General features: G+C 41.9%; 1 protein-coding gene across 4 annotated transcripts in view; it reads right to left on the reverse strand.

The window, feature by feature from the left end:
* Window positions 1–20,327, reverse strand: part of gripap1 (GRIP1 associated protein 1) — a 40,284-nt gene that overhangs the window by 5,413 nt on the left and 14,544 nt on the right. For 2 of the 4 annotated variants that reach the window (XM_022225600.2, XM_022225604.2), the window contains exons 7-33: window positions 20,166–20,217; window positions 18,996–19,141; window positions 16,878–16,976; window positions 16,412–16,513; window positions 15,932–15,978; window positions 15,229–15,268; window positions 14,683–14,753; window positions 13,857–13,904; window positions 13,494–13,525; window positions 13,231–13,278; window positions 12,702–12,747; window positions 11,946–11,999; window positions 11,554–11,631; window positions 9,677–9,754; window positions 7,688–7,726; window positions 7,255–7,446; window positions 6,431–6,535; window positions 5,840–5,881; window positions 5,581–5,694; window positions 4,622–4,699; window positions 4,065–4,160; window positions 3,672–3,728; window positions 2,632–2,792; window positions 2,083–2,143; window positions 1,546–1,650; window positions 704–800; window positions 328–503 (exon numbers count right to left, since the gene is read on the reverse strand). In XM_022225600.2, the coding sequence (XP_022081292.2) occupies window positions 328–503; window positions 704–800; window positions 1,546–1,650; window positions 2,083–2,143; window positions 2,632–2,792; window positions 3,672–3,728; window positions 4,065–4,160; window positions 4,622–4,699; window positions 5,581–5,694; window positions 5,840–5,881; window positions 6,431–6,535; window positions 7,255–7,446; window positions 7,688–7,726; window positions 9,677–9,754; window positions 11,554–11,631; window positions 11,946–11,999; window positions 12,702–12,747; window positions 13,231–13,278; window positions 13,494–13,525; window positions 13,857–13,904; window positions 14,683–14,753; window positions 15,229–15,268; window positions 15,932–15,978; window positions 16,412–16,513; window positions 16,878–16,976; window positions 18,996–19,141; window positions 20,166–20,217 (2,264 nt within the window). The remainder of the gene's footprint in view (window positions 1–327; window positions 504–703; window positions 801–1,545; window positions 1,651–2,082; window positions 2,144–2,631; window positions 2,793–3,671; window positions 3,729–4,064; window positions 4,161–4,621; window positions 4,700–5,580; window positions 5,695–5,839; window positions 5,882–6,430; window positions 6,536–7,254; window positions 7,447–7,687; window positions 7,727–9,676; window positions 9,755–11,553; window positions 11,632–11,945; window positions 12,000–12,701; window positions 12,748–13,230; window positions 13,279–13,493; window positions 13,526–13,856; window positions 13,905–14,682; window positions 14,754–15,228; window positions 15,269–15,931; window positions 15,979–16,411; window positions 16,514–16,877; window positions 16,977–18,995; window positions 19,142–20,165; window positions 20,218–20,327) is intronic. The other 2 variants (XM_022225602.2, XM_022225601.2) reach the window with 2 other exon arrangements.

The raw sequence follows: 20,327 nt of genomic DNA on the forward strand, positions 1-20,327 counted from the left end.
TTTGACAGAGAGCGCCGTAATTCACTTAGCTTCTCCCCACTTTTATGTGTTGTATGACGCTTTGCCCGGTAGTATTAACAGGTGACACAGCCGAGCTTACTGTGACTGTCAAGCAATGCCAAGAATTATAAATGTTTGTTATAATGCTGTATATTTCAAATATTTCTGGCAGTAAACATAAAAAAATGGGGGGGGGGGTTGCGAGTGAAAAATCGGCACCACACGACAAAAATACATGAATCTGGAGACATTTGGGTGATGGTCTGTTCTCAAATTGCTTGCTGATGGGGGATCCCCCTTTCACCCCGCCCCCCAGTTTGCGCTCACCTGCTGCAGGTGCATGTTCTTGGTCAGCGTCTCCTCCAGCATGACCTGCAACTTCTGGTTCATCTCCCTCTGGTTGTTGCTGGCCTGGCTGCCGTCCTCTCCCTTGACAAAGTCCATCACTTTCTTCAGCCCAGCCTTCCTGGAGGTCTCCGGCTGTGCCTGAGGTCTGGTCGGACCTTGCACGGGAGAAAGACAGAAAGAAACAGTTCCAGATGTGCAAACGTTCTGTTCCTGTTTGGCAATGAGGTGCAACTGAGGGAACGGGAGCAGGAGTTGATTACTGCCAGGGCTGAGTCCGTCACGAATCCTGTCACGAGTCAAGTCACAACTGTTGCAGATATGGCATCAAAATAGACAGATTGACCTCTGACCCTACCTATGACCTTTCTCTCCATGACATGGGTTTCAATGATGGCTGTCTTCTTCAGCAAATCGTCCGCCATACAGGCATTGCTCTCTTCCAAATGCCGAACCTGGGTAAAAAAATAAAGATAAGACAAAAGACATGGCATCTAAGTACTTGAAATGATGCCTTAAAGAGACGTCAACAAAATTTGATCCAGGATTTTCGGTACATCTCAAATCTTCTTGTTTCGGTAAAACAGTTACTTGGGTGGGTTGCCCTTGGGGTTTCAAACGGAAAACCTTCCATTCAATCACTGTAAACAGTGAACAATAATATAATCCATTGATACTTGAATGCAACAGTCACAGAAAAGTCCAATTAAAAAGCCTTATGTTGTTGAGTTTCCAGGGGTACCTGCAACGAGGGGGGGGGATACTGGTCTAACAATCCCTCCCGAGAGTTTGTTGGTTATGCTGTCGAATCCTGCTTTACATGAATGTCTGCAGATGACACCAGGAATCTTCACTAATTGTTGAGTTTCTTGCCCATCTTGTAAATCTGCGGGCAGTGATCAAATGTTGGGGTGGGAGGGGGAACTGTTTTCCCGACATTTTTTTCTGCTTGTTGTTTTGTGGCCTGGACCATGGGCAAAATTGGGGTCACCACACCTTTTTCCAAGTTGTATTAGGCCTACCTTTGCTATCGGCAAAGCGCTTTGTACAGTTGAAAGCTTCAACGTTAACCAGGCCAAAACAAAAAATCCATTAAACAATGTTTTGCACACTAATATCAGAAAATTATATCATATTCATTCACAGCCAGATGGCATTGGTCCTTGAGGACTGGGTCAAATTTTAGACCATTCCACAAACCTTTTCTTCCAGGGCCCAGTTGGCTGTCTGCAGTTCTGTCATTCGACTGATCAGCTCTGTCGTCTCCTCGCTCAGGGCTGCCGACATCATGGAACCGTTCGGTGACTGTGGATGCATTAGAAGAGCATGCCATAAGGTCAGAAAGATATCATTTTTTCCAGTTTTGACAATGAAAAAAGGGGTGGAATATCTGTCCCCCTTCTACAAGGAGCCAGTTTAATGGAGCTTCTGGGAACAGAAATTTGCACAACATGACAAAAATACACAGAGCAAAAACAGGTTACAAGCATAATTCACATCAACAGTTGTGACCCAACCAGACCAAATGGGTCGCAAGTCACCATGGCCACTTTTGCGTTGAAGACATTTCAGAGAGTGGATATTAGTATTTTTCACCCATGTGGTCTCCATTTTCATCATGATCCAGACCGTCATCATACGAAAAAAGAGTACTCGGTTGGTCATTTCTGATGCAAATAAAATAAACATAACAATGGGCCTCATAATTCATGTACTTCCTCAGTTGGGGTTACTCACAGGTGCATTTTCTGCAGTGTCCTTCACTATCTGACCGCTCGTGCTCCATGACGACACGCTACTGCAGGGGGACAAGGAGAGATGAAGGACATAGCGACACTGATTTGTGATCTGTGCATGATCAGTATGAAAAGGAGTCCTATCTTGTCAAACCTTTTCCCACGATGCTTTGGTTGGTTTAAGGTGGATTTTGCTTGTACCCACCATCCTTACTGGGTGCTGGGACGGGCAAATGACTGACGTAAGCTTTGTCCAGCACTCATTGGATAGAGTTCATTTGGACAATAACACAGGTTCACACTTCTGCATGTGTATGACACATGTGCACTGGAAGCAAATGTGTCAACAATGACAGGAAGTAACCCTTAATGCCGGTAACTGTCGTCCTCAGTATTTTGTGAACGGCATTTGCCCTGTAAAAGAGCGGTGGGTTACGAGCAGATTTCATTGATTTGAACCCGTAACGGCAATTTAGTGAAACCGCGTTTTGAGGACTGAGGAAAAAAAAAAGTAACCAAGCGGCTGTCTCCGGCCCAGCAGCCCCCGTACCTGCTGTCGTGTTTCTGCCTGTCCTCGTCGCTGATGTCTTGGAAGAGCTCCTCGATGCCGGCCCGTCCCTGGCTGCCAGAGGTCAGTAGCTCCTGCAGCCTCTCCTGCAGCTTGTCCCCGCGCTTCCGCTCCTGTCTCAGCTGCCTCTTCAAGTCCTTCACCTGTGGGGAGGGGAGGGAGAGAAGAGGGAGCAGATGTTGAGTACAAAAGTCTTGACTGTCTCCTGCAACATGAATCTTAAGGCCACTTTTTTGGACAATTGTGTAAATTTAGAAACACCGAACTGAGCTCTGTATTGGTGTGTCACGGACTTTGGTACCATGATGAAAAAGGGCAACATGTGAGTGAAAAATATATAGAGGTTCCTACCGGCGTTGTAGACTTGAGTCACTTGACTTGGACTCGAGTCGGACTCGAGACGCCATTTTTGAAACTCCTTACTTGACCTGTAACTATCAGTTTTTCCACATGTGATTTGACTTGGACTTACTTGCAAAATATGACTTGTGACTTGACTTGACTTGGAAAAATTGACTTGCTACAACCTCTGGTTCCTACTCATGGACAGTGCATAAAGTTCTTTGAAAAAACTCTAACTCAAAAGTGGCTCTAGCAACTTGTGATTCATTTTGTCTGCTTGGTTCAAGATTTTGCAAAGACCAGAAAACTATTGCCTCACTACAAAGAATGCCCCAAACACAGGTTACTGGCCTCACTGTGTGACAACTTGAAGGTTAGATGGCATGATGTTCACAGGGATGAAAAATCAAATCCTGTAAAGTCATTTTGTTAGCTATTTCTTTGACTTGCATATGCATTACATGTCACTGAAACCTTCGGTATGTTTTCCAATTAAAGTTAAAACAATTCCCATATTCAAAAACAGACCAGTGGCTCATCAACTATTCAGAACAGGGTTCAGAACTTCAAACTTTTCTCAATCCAGAAGTGCACCCAGCTGAAGCTTTTAACAGTTAAATGCCTTTTCGGGTAACCACCAAGTTGGTTTCAGACAAAAGAAGTGGAAAGCTTAGACTCACCATGGTGTATCCTTTCTTTTCGCCCAGTTTCCGCTCCTCCACGCTGTCTTTGGCATCCTGGACAAAGGTGAACAACGGTAAACCAATAATTCATTCCCTCCCTCGAACAGCAATGCAATCAGAATACCCAAAACCACTGGATTCTGTGGTTACTTTCAAGTGAGTGGCGTTGAACGAATGCCAGTCTTGACGGAAAGTAATAAACAGTGGTTTAACATTCAGTGATGACTTTCATGACCAGCCAGGAATTACAGCTTCAAAGTGCATTGCTCCTATCCAAAAATGTCCAAATTAATAATACAAAATTGTAAAGTTGATTTTATTTCAAGCTTAGAAAAAGAGATTATAGCAATAGGAAAACTGACGCTCTTAGTGACGAACGATCAAACTCACTTGTTTGAGTAGGTCAATATCCTTCTGTAATTTCTCAATCTGCTCCTGGGACTGACTCAACTCTGCTGACTTCTTGGTCTCTTCTTCTTTCATCTCCTGACAAATGCAAATCAAACACCCCCATAATAATGCCATAGGCGTACTAAAGCACCGCAAGCCGCAGCCAACATAATTCCAGCACAGCCACTGCTTGATGTGGAGATGCCGACCTTTCATCTCAGGGGTTACTTTTTTCAAGGCAAAGAGTAACTAAAATCAATCCTGTAGCAATCACCAGATCTGCTATGAGACGGATGGACCCTAATGACCATAGGGGTCAGGGGTCACTTTGACCATTCACACACTCCACGTCTGAGCGATACAGACCAAGGCCGAGTTTGGACTCGAGGGTGCCTCCCTCTGCAAGGTGTAAATTAGCCAATGGTGCAGCTCAGTGAATGGCATTTCAAACAGCATTCCACTGGGTATCTGGCAAGTGTTTGAAATAAGCTGTTAGATTCAACTGTAACAACTGCGCTGGGCTCTGGCCGCACGGCGCAGGGTCCCACCGGGCATACCTGTATCGCAGTACTGTGTTGGTCCCTCAGCTCGTGTACCTCCTCTCGATGAGACTCTTTGGTTTTCTGGAGTTCTTCCTGGAAAACAAGTCACATCAAACGCAACCAATCAGCTACCGTTCAAGCATCAGCTGACAAGGAACTGGTATTAAACAAAAACTGAGGCTATGAATGACAAGCATGGTGGCAAGCGAATGAACCCTTACATGCCCCCGAGGGACATGATTAGGTAGACAAGGAGTTCAGTTCATATATGACTGAGGGTGGGGAAAGCAGGATTGGTGGCTGGGGTTAGAGACTACTAATGCACCAAAGTACAAAAAAGTTAATCGTGTTTCTTCTTGATTTTCTTCCCAACAGAGAAAGGTAAGGTGTGCCCATTACTCTGACGACACACACACCGTTTTGAAATGCACAATTAGTTTGTTTGTTTGTTTGTTTGTTTGTTTGTTGGGGTGTTTGTTTGTTTGTTTTTCAAATAGAAATTAACACCAATAGACTTGAAGATGAAATTCAGTTCTAACGCACCATTTACTGACAGTCCCTCAATCCCCAATATCCTCTCGTCCTCCCCCCGGCCCTAAATTTCTCACGAACATCCTTTTCCAATATCTTTGTTTTTCTAAAGTTGACAAAGTGTTGGCACCGGCTTCCTTCACACAACCCCCCCGTCACGTTCAAGACAATGGACAGCAAGAGACACCTTCTGCACAGGAAGCTCTTGAAGAAAAATCTTCTCCCGATGATCATCTGGCTTTGGCTCAGGCTTCCAATTTACACAAAGATCTTGATTATTCTTGTTTCATTCTTGAGTTATTCCATCCAGCAGCGAATCGGTGCTAATTTCTCCCGACGACTTCAAGAATTTTTATTCGGAACGGATTGGGGTATTCCTGGCAATAGTTCGGGGATGCATGAAGCCAGCGTTGGGGTTCAAGACACAAATGCTGGACATTTACCTCCACCTCGGCTAGCCTTCTTTCAAACCACCCTTTGGTGTTCTCTAACGATTGCACCTTCTCCTCGCTCGCAACCAGTTGGTCCCTCAACGGTTCAAGCTCCTTACGCAGTTTCTGTTAAAAAAAAAAAAATCCAAATTCCACGAGTCAGGGAAAAGAAAATCTGCTGTTTCTATTTATTTGTTCATTAGGAGGAGGGCTTACAGGAATCGACAGATGTTGCACCACAACAGATGTGAACTACGGTACATGGACTCACCGTCTGCTCCTGCAGCTGCTGCCTCAAGATGTCACGCTCATTCTGTCAGGGACGGATACAACAAACAAAAAAACAAATGCTTGCTTCGGTCAATCAGTTTAGTCACAGGTTGAAAGATGAGGTCTTCAAATACCAGCGTCGTAGTCAAGCCCGTCACGTGACATCACAGGTCCACCGTGTATCACTCCATTCAAATCAAGGGCTTTCCAAATGAACAGCCACAAAGACAATCCTTTGTTACTTTCTGTCCCCAGTTAGTGGTGGCTGGACTTGTGACTTGATGAGAGGCTGATCTGTGACTCTCATTGAACGTGATTATAAACGCTGTCCAAAACCCAGGTAAACGAGGGTGAAGGATGCATAACTTCAAATTTAGGCCTGTGTCAACACTGCTTTCTGTGACTTTTTGAACCTGCATTCTTATTTGTCAAAACAACACACACAATAATGCCACCTTAATACAATCAAATCTAACAAATTCAGCAGGGGATTTACATAAACGGGGGGGGGGGGTGAATAGGCAATGCTCATATTTTTCAAAACCCACGAGACCCATTCCCTGTTGAGCAGGCTTCACTACCGTACACGTACCACGTGTGCTTCGGTGGCTCGCGCCATTTCGTTCTCGTGCTGCTGTTTAATAGTCTGCGTCTGGATGGCAAGGTCGTCCAGCATCGTCTTTCGTTTCTCTGCACTCTAAAAAAAAATAAATAAAAAGATGAACCCCTGAAAATTAAATCAAAAATATTGGTTTATTAGGTAAAGGTATGCACAGCATACCGGTCGAGGAAATACAACTTCCAGCGGGAATCTGAATTTATTTCCCGTTACATGCAACTTGGCAAGAACGCCGCCAAACTTTCGCAGCATTTGTTGAGTGCAAATGCTTTAGTAGTATAATGCCGTGAACCGACTCAGCTCCGTATCTAGCCGGGCGATAGCCGAAAGACCAGCGAAACAATGCTCGCAGATGGGCTCCAAGGCTTTTGGTGGTAGGTATCAGACAGATTCTGCATGAGATTGTATTCGTACTGCAGTCGCTCATCATTTGAGTGAAGATGCTCCTTATGTCCGTTGACAGGAATGGGGTTTCAATGTGCAAACTTCAGCAGAAAAGAACAAGGTTTGGCACTGCTCCCAAGTAAGCTATCCAGTTCTGGGATGATGGTCTGCCTAATTTTTTTTTTCAGTAGGAACCAAGAGGTGTATACGGTTTGACCACTGGCAGATCAGGAAGGCTAACAGGGACCCCAACCCGCAAAAAGGAGTACATTTTTTGTTTGGGAAAAGTAACGACAGAAAGGAGATCCAGCGAGACTACTTCATTTCCCTTTCATTCAAAAAAAAAAAAAAGACCTCGAAACTTTGGTTCTGGGTTGGCCCTCGAGTTTGACACCACTTTCGTCATTCCATACCTTTCGGGCTTCCTGAAGGTCCCTGTGCAAGTTGTCTCTGTCGTTCTGTACTTCCCGCAAGGTGGTGTTGAGTCGGGAGTTGGTGTTGAGGCAATCTGCAAGCTGACTCTGGCATTCATCCTTTTCGGCCAACAGCTTGCTGTGGGACTGCTTCAAGTCCTCCAGCTGCCTGTGGGCGGTTGCGTACAGGTCCTAACCAGGAGGACAAAACGCAAAGGGTCAGACCAGGGGCGGGTGCTCAAGTCTTTATACATATATTTTTAACCATTTATTTCAATACCAATGAATTTATACCAACAAATGTTAACTCCCGACAAAGTAACAAATCAATCATCTTTTTTTCTGTTGCCTTCAGAGAAACAAGCTGGAATTTTCAAAAAAATTTTCTGAGACCAGATAATTTGAGATGCAGAAAGTCCAACAGTGTTCTTACCTTGTATCTGTTGCACTCCTCTGCCGTGACACTCTGTACCTGAAGGCAGAAACATAATTGAACCATTGAGAACTAAAATGTGACAATCGTTCAATATTCAAATAAAAACGATTCACTTCAGCACATTATTTGTGACCAAAGCAGCCCATGCAGCAATTAATGATTCATGTGCAGCACATTGCTGAAAATATTACCATCCACAACCAGGGCAGGCCTCAGCTAGGAATCCCTACGTAGAGGATTTGCACTTGGAAAAAAAACAAGGGATGAAACAAGACATAAATTACAATCTTAATTATTTATCACTGAAGTTGGTCTTTTTTTTTCACTTCTCTGGATTTTGGGACTATATGTATGAATACTAATTTTGGTCATGGGACACAAACAAACTCTGTGACTGGATTCCTTCTAGTGTCATAGGTGCCTCCATTTTAACCTCTGAAGTCACAGATAGAGAGTGCACTTTGTCCCGACTTTGTGCGGGGGTCAAATTAACAGAAATTTCTATGTGGGCACGGGCCCACGTACTACGCACACCCATGCTAGCAAGTGTGGCCCATTGTAAAATTTGAGAAGGGTGACGGTCAGGTCATGAAATTACAGGTGTTGAGATGTTGTCACCTCTCCTACTTCAAGACAGATTGCCAGTCTATCGCCATTCCTTCCTCAAAGACCACAGGCAATTTCATGGAGCAGTTTTGGTACCTTCTCACAATCCTGCTCGGAATAAAAATTTTTGTTGAGTGCAAAAACTGTTTTTTGGCGCAGACCCAGTGCAATTAAACAAGATCTGAATGCTCGGTGTTGTCCGAGAGCCTCTCAGGAAAAACAAAAGATGCAAGAGTTTGCCTGCGTGGGATTTGGAAGTTGATGCCACAACGTGCTGCAACCATCGGCACTTGTAAGCAGGGGACCTCATGGGTTTATGTCCTAGCACAGTTAGACTGTGAATTTTCTTGCAAACTGTCAGACATCAGTGAAATTTAAGCACTGTGCTCATGTTACGGCAAGGGCAAACGGGAAAACCCGCTACTGACACAAAACTTCAGCGTGAGTGGAATATATCTTGCCTGAGGCCTGCCCTGGCAAAAAACAGTAACTTAAGAAAACAAACAAAAAATACAAACAAAGAAAAAAACAAACATGATGCACAACAGACAAGCACAAACACTCCTATCACTGAAAGTCTGAATCATGCTTTTGTTCTCATGCAAAGTGCAAACAATCAAGAAAGCAACATTTCTCTGCAGGGGAAATCAACACAAATTTGCGGCGACTGATATTACATATGGGGTTAAGGGTGAAGGCAATTACAAATAAATAAAATGCTTGTATTAAGTCTAATTGACCCAAGTCAGTAGCACCTTTAAAAGAATGTAATTACCAACTGACTCGTTCAAAGTCATTAGCTTTCTTTTGGTTTCTGTTGAAGAATTGTCATTATATCCTTAAGTGGATGAAACTGTATGATTCAAGAGGACAACTGTTGTGAAGAAAATTAAGATGGAATTGCCATATTCTCGGAATTTTGAACAAAGCGGATAATTCTTCAAAAGAGACAAAGGTCAAAAGAAAATAAAATGCACGTCCTCACTCAAGTGAGGAAACTGAAGCAGACCCGGCACTCACATCACAGATTTATTTGCAAGGAATGAGAAGTACAGTCACTGTCATAAACCCAGTAGATACATTGAAAGCTTTAAGAGGAGAAGTTTATAAGAGCTTGTGATGCTAAATGCGGATGGCAATTTCTACCAGGCCATGAAAATAAATTGTGCTCCAAGAAAGCAAACTGAATTCAAAATGGCACACTACATTTGAAGGAAAGCGTAACAGCATTTTGACAAAATTTTCATGGCCTTGTTTCTATGAGTGAATGTCATGAATGATTGCTGCAGCATAGAAACCACCCCACATTACCGGAAACCCACAAACAAAAAAAGGAATTAATCAACTAATCAAGCTTGCCAATTAGCAATTGGTTAGTACCTGTTTGGCCTGGGCTAGCTCATTCCCCAAACTTTCTAAAGAATCCCGGAAGATGGCTACCTGCTCACTATTGGCTGCCTGTATTACCAGGGCAACGGGTTAAACCATTTAGTAGGCAAGGGGTGATTAGTAGAGGTGAGATGAGGGAGCTCTGACTGAAAGTTATGGCTGCAGCTGGAAATAACACCTGAGCCTATTTAAGCCATTGGCTGGTGCCACTTCCCATTGACATGCATATTATTCCTAGCCGCAGCCAGTTGACTCAGACACAGCTTGGGGCTCAGGCTGGATGTCACTAGAGGGCAGCAGACTTTAGATCCCTTCCAACATGCGCACATTAAGTACACTTTAATTAACCAACGTCACTGGAACATGGATGGTTAGATATCTAGATAAATACTTTGGAACCGAGCCCTGGGCCATGATCTGTCACTGGGTGTCAAGTGAGAGGCTACTGTGAGTGTCAATTGGTAAAGGCAACTGACCAGTGATCAAACTACAGGGTGACCCCCTAAGAGAAGCAGACTCAAAGTTATCTCTATTTTCTCCAAAAACAAGTATCAGAAATTGTTGTTTCTGGTGTCAAATTAAGCTTAGGATGTTATCTTTTCAAACTGAAGACTTGCAGTTTCTGGTGGTGGGGGGTGCACTCTGTAAAGTCACTCAAGCTATTGCCTACTGCTCTCTAGGTGACAATATGATAGCAAAAATAACAAAATGTCAACTTTTAAAAGGGTGTTCAAATGATCTCACAGAATGTTTCCAGGAAAAACTACTCTGACAAAAGTGATAGTACAACAAAATTGCTCAGACTTACAGAAAACACTCTCATGAAATTTTTTACTGTGTATTATTTGTTATTTTGCAATTTTTTGTCTTGCAGACGTTTAAATAAAAAGGGGGCCAAAGTTACAGACAGCAAATACAGACTTGGAGAGACAAGATAAAGAAAGAAAGCAGTGGTTAAACATTACAAATTTCAGAAACTAAATATCAAACTAAGCGAACATGTTTCAACTACTTGTGAGTACATGGCCACAATTACTATGCACTTCACAGAGTGAAACTACGATCATTTCATTCCACAATGCAATTCCAAAAGTAAACAGCAAGGCTGGTTAGTTTCTTGCATTCAAATGATTTCTCTGGTTAGAAAACGGTCTTGTTAATATCCAGCAAACCACAAGACTTTAGCAGACTTTAGCAAGTTTATATGGTGACTAATGGCAACTGGAATAGAAAATTTCATTCACTTGTCAAACTGAAATTGCTGCCATCCAACTTTTTATGCACTAAGCAAATCTTTGAGCATAACAGGAAAGAATAAGTAATTTGAGGCCTTTTAACAGATTTGTATTGTTCAGCAATCCATTCGTGTCGGGATGTTTACGTCAGTCAGAAGCTTTGCCAATAAAAGTGCTTCCAAGGCCAAGTCAAACAGAATCTGTGGTCAAAGTCAGAGTCCTGTTGCGTTTGTCTGTCAAAATGGGCGTGTCCCCCTGACTCCTCCCACTTCTATTTACGATGACATCAGAAAGACAAAGCGACTTTTTTTAACAGAGCTTCATATCTTCTTTTCAATGCCATAAGGGTCTTTTTCACATTGGCTGTTAGCATTCAAGACATCAAGATCACAGCATCACAGCTGCTTTGTGAAAAGAGATCCAAGAAGTTGATCAAGTTTCCAGATTTGTAATATTTTGCCGGGGCTAAGAGAGACCTCCTACGGCCAATTCTTCCCCTGCTTTTTAACTCCGCTGTGCAACGTGGGAAAACTTTGTTGCAGCCGTACTTCAAGTTCACTAGACTTGATTATGCAGGCTGTCAGTCTGTTGTACTGTTTGTCTGTCAGTTTGTGCAGTGCTTCGTAACGTTACCTGAACGTTGAGTGACCTGACCGATGCCTCCAGCTCCTGTATTCTCTGTTGAGTGCTTTCCTTCAGCTCTGCCATGGCCTGAAATATTGGAGAAGTCACAACAAATCTGAAGGTTTCTTTTCATCTGCTCCTTTCTGACACAAAGCACAAACTATTACTTCTGTCGCAAAGAAATAGGGAGATCAACAAACGAATTGTGTAAAACTACTGCATCGGAATCCGTAAAATCCAGATGGCGTGCAAAACAAAGAGGTCTTTTTTTTGTCTTGGCTCCCTGACGGAGACTCGTTACAGCGAACAATTTAGACTACAATTGAGACTTGAAAATGAAATTGAACTGTCGCATTTGTTGGTTGCCAAGGTGCACAAGCCATCTAACATCCAAAACCAACCTGCTTGGCTCTTGTCAATTCCTCCAGAACCTGCAGTTTCTCCTTCTTCAAGTCCTGACCAAAAAAAGTGAGAAAACGTGAGCGCGGCAGAACATTACAAACGTGTAGCCAAGTTCATAGAGGTCTACAGGGCCAGTGTCACATATCTGCTATGCATAGAAATCTGCTGACAAAAAATAAGTTCTGCTGAGTAAAAGCCAAAAACCAAAATGTTAAGCATCTTTTACATCTTTTGACTTGCTTGAATGTATATTTGCTTAGCAATAGTACTCTGATTAATAACTCTAGGAAATTGGGCCAAGGTTACGAGTGTACAGTGGTATTTCAGATCCTGGCTTCATTCCATTTCAGCTTCAAGTAGCAATTTTAAGAATTTAGTCACTTTGGTAAGAACCGTCAATTTTAGGCTCCATAAAATTCCATTATCTACTACGCATGAATTTCAAGAAATTTCAGTTGGTTCGCACAGTAAACATTTCACACTTGTTTTGAAACTCAAGATAATGCTGCAGAAAAAGACAAATCCCAGAAAAAAAACTAGAAGCACCGCCTCCTCGCCAGAAACAAGCCCACCCTGTGCCCCAGAGTCGTTTCGGGAAACGACACCCTTAATCAATTATTGCAGGTGACATTAAGATGCAGGTACACCAACAACATTTGTACATGTAATGCTTAAAATCAATCCTTTTGAAAACCGGAACACTCTACAGCTTTTCTTTAGATGCGGGTATACAAACACCAAACACCGACACTCACATCAGCTTCCTTCTCTTTGGCTGTCTGCAGGTTATTAATCTGCTTCCTGTGATTGAAAACGAAAAGGAAATAAACTTCAAATGTAGTTTTAAAATCTTAACTGCGTGTGCTGACAACGTTACGTCAGGAAAATTTAAATTTGTTCGCATTTCCACTGCACTTTATGCCCAAATTGACAAAGTTGACTATTCTGCAACAAAGTTGACTGTTCTGCAACCAAAGTTATCGCTTCTGCATTGCGGTCACTGCTAACTTCCCCGACGAAATAAAACCTAGAAATGAAAAAGCATCTGATGACTGGGACTGTCCGAACGGCTTTGCAATGAGAAAGTAAAATTTTTGACCTACATATTCTTTTCGTTCTTAGTTAACGTGAGAAAACTCGGTGAAAGTAACCAAGGGAACAAGGAAAATGGCTGCTGGCAACCGACAGTCTCAAACTACCAGCAACTTTCCACGAATTGTTGATACTAATTAGCTGAGGAAGGCTGTAATTTGTGTTAATTGAAGTCAAGGAGTATGCGCTTACTTGCCGTCACTGTAAAGTTGCTCTTTTTCATTCTGTAGCTGAAGTAGACTGTTGAACGGAATAAAAAAAAATTGACTGTTACTTCAGCAAATATGAGAAAATATCCATGAGGTCCTGATTAATTCTTACATCCAATGGATTGGTAATGCATTGAAAAACATGAATACACTTGATGGCATAAAATAACACATTCCAAATTATGACATCGTCCTTTTCATTTTATTTTCACATCAATTTCAAAACTTTAGTCTTTAAACAATTACCTTTCCTGTTTCTTCTTTGTTTTTTCGGTAAGCTATTGCAAAAACAAGAAAGAAGGAACCTTTAAACCAAAAGTCCAATCTGAATGATGACATTAACTGTCCAGAAAGGTAGGCACAGATAGCTGTGACATCGGTCACAGAAGTTCTTTGGCTGACATAGTGTAGATGCCAGGAGATTCTGTGAAACTTTGCGAATAAGGCCAAACAGGAGCAAACTAAGAGCCTGCTCTCTAGAACAAATTTGTTAGGAGTTTAGCATGAAGAGAATGTATCAATTTTTCTGCAAATCTCAACAAACATAAATATGCATGAATTTTTATCAAATAATGTTAACAGTGTGTGACAGCTACCGTCCAGACTCACCTTTGCAACTTCTTGACTCAAGGTGGCAACCTCAGCTTTGTGAGATTCCTGAAAAAGAAATTTTCAAACAAAAAAGAATCATGAATTTTTGAAATTATAAAATTAGTTCTATATTTTCAAGCGTGGACATTTCTTCTAAGTGATTACATGCGGTTGACATACACTGGCCTATCAATACTCTAATATGGTAGAGCTCTGTGAAGTTCTAAAATAAAGACCGTGTTTCGTATGTGCTGCAAGATCTGCACTACAGAATGTACACCGCTCGAAGCTCTCCGAAAGTTTGGCTCTGAGGCGGAAATCATTCATCCCAGGGTTGGATTACATTTGCCCAGGCAATTACCAGTGCTCCATGGGCCCAACTCAGTCATAGTCCCCTGCACCAATCTCACAGTGCTGGTAAAGGCATTTCATCCAGATACTTAGATGTACTTATATATGAAGTAGCTACATGGAAGCTTGAGGCTTTTCAAAAATTGAAACTTCAGTTAGAGTGAAACTCTGTACATCTGGCATCTTTGTAGGCCCTGCAATTTAGGTTGCCAATTTTTTTATAAGCTCTGGGCTCTATGCCTACTTGTGCCTGTGGGATAATGTGGCCCTGAGTGGTCCATCACCTCTGAAGTCCTAGTTCCATCACTCTGTGCAAAAACCTGTGGCACATTCTTTGTACGATATTGGAACCTGACTCATACATGCAGGAAAGCCTGTAGTATGGTCCCAAGTCAAAAGTTTCTCGAAACCCCGGACGTTTGCCTCAAAAGAGACCACTTTTTCTCAAAGCATATCTTCGACGTAACCGAACCTCGGTAGAAGCAAACTCTACCTGAGCTCGTTGGAGTTGCTCCTTAAGTAGTCTCTTTTCTTCCCTCTCCGTGTCTACGATCAGCTGAAGGTCTGTGGCAAGATGAACATACAACTTTCACTGAAATTTGTTGCAAGAGATTTAATGGTGAGAGAACACACACGACAAACACGCCGTGTCTTTGGTAACATGAGGAATGTACAGTGACATTTATTCTTCTCAAAATTTCAGACATTTGGAACAAGGAAAGGCAGTGATAATTTTGGCCGCTGCGATTTCGGTGGTTGTGATGCATCACTGGGGACTGACTGTGTCGGCATATCCATACACGGCATGCACAGCTGCCCGGGAGACCGGAGTGTCGAGAAGACTTTCACTGCTGCAGAAGTTTGGGCGGAGTTGAAGGGACTTGTGACTCATCATCACATTCAGCTTGCGTTGTTGGGATATAATCATTACCGTATGTCGTCAAATAATAATTTTTGTTTCGCTTTGAAGTTTGAACGGCAAAACAATGAAATAAATTCAAAATAACTAAATATCTTACATTTTCAAATAATTACTTACCGTTCAATTCTTTTGACATTTTGTCGGCACCAACAGTACCCTGTTATCCATCACAGTATAGAAGGAAAGAAAAACTCATGTTAACAAGCGTTATTTCAAGTTTTTAGATTTCAAAACCTTGTTGCTGTATTTGCTAAGCAAATTTAGTGCTATAAGAATTTTTGTATAGGAAGGAAAAAAGTCAATTATTTTGTCTCATGAACAAGAACAGCAAGCTACGACGTTCTGATACAGAAATAGAAAAATTACTCCAATGAGGGAAAAGACGGATGTAAAGGGATTCGGTCTGAACTGTCTGAAAATGACCACAGATGACGCCTTTACAAAAAGGCAGACACTTTCAAATGAAGAATCAGCCAATGTTTTCTTCAAGCTACTTAACTGCCTCTTCAATTTGGGCATTTAGGTCCCAACACCCCAATACTTGAGTGGCTGCAACGGTCTCAAGACTGTTTACCGGGGAAAAATGTCGGGAAATACCTGTTTTGAGACACTCGGCGGTTATTCGCTCAGCTCACTAATTTTGCTGACCAGTTATCTCTGTTCGGCACTCAGCGAAACGGAGTTCATTTGTACAGCCAAGAAAACTTTGACACACCTATGAAAAGTGCTCTTTACAAATGTTACGCATTACAGTAGTCCTACTTTGTACAAGTTTACGTGCACTACACAGCAAAGGAATTTCATATTTAATAGCTGATACCTGGGTTGCAGAATCTGAACTGTCGGTGCTTCTCGGTTCTGTTTCATCTGCAAAAGACCAGACACAGCAGAGTATGAAAACACTGATTTCTTTATTTTCACATAGTCTTATACCATATCAGTAATGCCGAGGCACATTACTGCCGCATTTATTTGATGAAGTATGAAATCCAAAAACAAAGGAACAGTTCCAAACAAATTGGGTAACTCCCGGGGCAATCTTCACGGGTACCGTGCTAAAACCTTCTCTCATCTTCCAAAGTGTAGGCGACTGATTCCATGCAATTTGTTCTGTACCTATCAAGGGCCATCAGACCCCCATGTAAAGTAGGCCCACACGGCTGGGCTCCATCTTCTTTGAATCCTTCCAAACACCTCATGGTGAATTTTGAAGGGTTGGGTAGGGTTGAGTTCAAACTGGGACCGGTGGCATACCTTTAAGGGGGCACAGGAGGAAAAGTATTATAACTGGCGGTATCACCTTTGGACATGAGCTTGACCAGGCTCTCCATGTTACGCACCAATGCACCGCTCAGTCGATGCTTGAGTTGCTTGGCGTGACCCTGCAGTACTGTGACTGGATCTAAAAAATAAAGGAGGACAAAGCAAACAAAATCAAACCAACTTGGACAAAAATTTCAGGAATTCATGCAAAAATTTAAGGAAAGAACCGAGCATTTTGTAAATATCCGTATCAATGTTTCATATTTTTGCATCCGTTCCTATTTGAGAGTGCTGAGGTGACCATGCCAGGGGTAAAGAAATGTGTTCTAGCCTATAAATTACAGGAATGCATACGAATGGCATTTTACAAAATTAAACAATAATTGATGAAGACGTAGCACAAACTTCAACAGGCAAAATAAAACAACAAATGACTTGAAAAGGTACTGCTTGGCATAAATTTTAGCAACAAATAAAAGCGACAAACAATGTTCACAACAAACCTTTGGGTTCTACATCATCATCAAATTCACTAGTTACATCAGATAACTTCACGTCTTCCAAAAAGGCTTCAAACTCATCAGCAAGCAAGCCATTCAACCCTGGGGGAACAAATCACATGGAAGTGGATGCATTGGGCGTGCACACGACAGGCATGCAAACATGCAAGTGGGGGTTGGGACAACGGAGAGAAATGAAACGTCAAATGGCATGATCAGCATCAGCTTTTGAAAATTCAAAAGCAACAATTGCAACTTTAAGATAAATTGCATTTCTTCACTTATCATGCATTTGGCAATGTAAGTCAATGAATTCAATGAACATACACTGAACATAAACAAAGATAGATCCAACCTTTGAACTGCTTTTCATAACCAGTCGCTGACTTTTCTCTACTTTAGGTAAAATCCATCATTAATCACAATCACTGCTTGATAAAGCAATTTTTCAAGCTTGGAAATCTAAACAGAATCTACTGCAGGTAATGATAATGATAATGATAATGATAATGATTACACTTAATTTTTCAAACAAGTGTTCGAATATACAGTATACAGTGTTTATAAACATATACGTCAGGTAAGGGAAAAACCCCGTAATTAAAATTAACGTCGGGTTCTCTAATCCGAGTCCGAAGATTGAAAGTATTTTCATTTGGTTACAACAGTGAATGTTTGAACCTGATGGTGGAGCTCTAGATCAAATACAGAATGAGTGTCCATCCAAGGGGACATTACAGGTAAAATGCATCCCTCTTGTTAGGCAGAGGTCCATTAACCTCACTGAAGTATGGCAGACAGAATACGAGAGTGCTATTTGGTTTGGGTAACAACATTTTGGACTGGTCCCCATCTCTTTTATATAGGGACCGGTAGCTAGTTGCGGTTTAAGGTGTGTGATAAGCCCTATCAATTTGGATGCTGAATATTAAACTTTTTTGTCAGGCCAATAGCAATGCTTTAACCCCTTCTCAACGGGAATTTCTTTCCAAAAGCCGACTCCATGAATTCCAGCCTTGCTTGGCCACGAAGGCCACCTGCCAAACCGCAAATTCTCGGTTTGTGGCCCTGCGTGCTCTGCAGACTTTGAATTTCACGGTGAAAAGGCTGATTGTTCGGTGGCATGTGGCTCTACTCACCCTTCCACATTCCCGTTGCCTCTTTCCAAAGTGGGGACTATAGTTAAGCTGGTGATTATGATGCAAAATCGGTCTTTTCATTTCTGGGCTACGCACAAAGACCAATTACCATATATACAAGAGCCAGGGCCTGCCTTCTTTCACCGTGTTCGCTCGAGCGTGGGCCGAGAATAATGGCTGAAAAGCGGGCTGAGAATCTCAATTTTTACGGCGGCTATAGCCACTTCCCAGCGCGAAGGGGTTAACCACTTGCCACCGGGGACGCCTGTAACCTTCTCAACTCTCCCTGGTGGCCTTGCTGAAATACTCAAGTGTCAGTAGATGTTGTCTGTCAGATTAGAGTAGAACCAGACAGTCCTTTGTGTGGGTGTAAGTGTCCAGTAAATGAAGATATGAATTTTTAAAGAATTTTGAAAACGGAAAAAAAGGAAAATTATCCCATCCCAGCATCATCATCATTCATAAATGCCCCAGCACGATGTGGTTAACATGAAATACATTTCAGTGGGGAGGAGAATAAAACGCAAGTACCTATCCGTGTCATGCCTCTGTTGATCACAGTATGGTAATTTATTTTTCAATGATTTTAATTGATAAATCATTTTACAACCCTTCATTTCAAATCAGAGGTTATTGTGTTAAAATTTAGATAAACGAACGACTTATTTCAGAGACGAAAAGAAAAAAGCAAAATATTCTATCAGCTCCTGTTTGATTTGTGCACTGAGTGGGCATTGTTTCCTCATTTACATACTCCTGGGAGGATTCTGCCAGATTCATTACCCACTACCAGTCCCTACATTCAGAGGACGTCTGTAAGACGTCAGGAGACTACGTATGGGAGGGGAACCAGTCTACAATCTTTTGTGTTTGCTCAAAATATACCCACTTCAAATAGTGGCCAACTATTCTGACCGCCATGCTTCAAATAGGTTAACTGACTGCAAACCGACTACAGAAACAAGCCCCCCAAAAACGATACCTCCTTCAAGTGCTGATTGTTCCTCGGTACCCTTTCCAGGAGTCTTCTGGGTTGTTTCGGGTGATTCTGTATTTGTGACATCATCACCTGGTGCTCCAGCCGGGGGCATCCTCTCACCCAGGGCTGCGGAGCTCTCGCTGAGGTTGCTGTCAATGACATGAAGCAAAGGACAAAAAGGGATGCATTAGACAACAATTTCCAAGCCTCTCTCTGCTCAGATAATTCTGAGGGATTCATTTTTTCAGTTCACGTGACTAATAAACCTTTTACGAGTTAAATTTAAATGAAATCTTGTACACTGAGTCCTTTAAACTTCACCTGAACATAACAATTTGAATTCTCCCGACTAAAGACACTGTTGCTATACCTCATGATCCGGGGCAAGCTTTTGCTTAGTTACATAAGAAACGCCTTGCATCAATACACTGTTTTCAATGGATGAGAAGGGCACAAAGGAACCTGTCTACTCTAGAGATGGTGGTCGCTATGCAACAGCTTGCCCCGAATCACAAAGTACAGCAACAGTGTCTTCAGTCTGGGGAATTCAAGTTGTTATGTGCAATCAGATAACTCGGAGTAATTCAGATTTAACCTGCAAAAGGCTTATTTGTGACCAAGTTAATTTGAGGTCCACTAATCAGTAATCACGGAGAAGTTTGGAGAGTTCATTGCAATTTATAAAACTCTTGAAGCCTTCAAACTTTCCTAGTCCATTGGTTTACGGTGCTTGGTTCTGTGCATGGAGTCATGACGTGCAGTTACAGCTGCAGCAACAGGGGTCAACTTGGGTGAGCAAACTTGATCGGATGTGAGCACGTTCACACAAATGTGTTAAAAATAAATGCTGTGCCGGAATTGTTAATGATTTCACTGCAGACTTTAATTATTTGGTAGCTGATCATGTTTATTCATTTATTCGAATTTCCCCCAGATTCTAATCAGGAAATTGTAACTGCTAAATCTGTTATCACAAATATGAACAAGGTTGGTAGATACTAATCCTTTAAATCTGCATTTAAATGTACATGCATAAGTGAACCGTTTTCAGCATAGGCTTTCAGAGCAGCTTATTAGCTTCGGTAAAGTATATCAAAGTACACAATTAAATCCTACTCCTCAATACTGGACAGCTCACAAAATATTTAAAAAATACGTAAGTGTCGTTTTCACCTGATTGTCTGTTTCAATGTAGCTATCTCTGCTTCATATCTTTCTTGAGTACCTAATGACAAGAACAGAACAGATTTTTGATGACTGTTAATGAGGAACAGTTAGAAACAGAATAGTTGAATAGTTAAAAGACTACATATAGTTAAAACTTTCAGCTTGCAT

The sequence above is a fragment of the Acanthaster planci genome, unplaced genomic scaffold (assembly GCF_054643075.1).
Source record: "Acanthaster planci isolate LZ-2023a unplaced genomic scaffold, COTS_SCS Contig46, whole genome shotgun sequence".
Taxonomy (NCBI): Eukaryota; Metazoa; Echinodermata; class Asteroidea; order Valvatida; family Acanthasteridae; genus Acanthaster; species Acanthaster planci.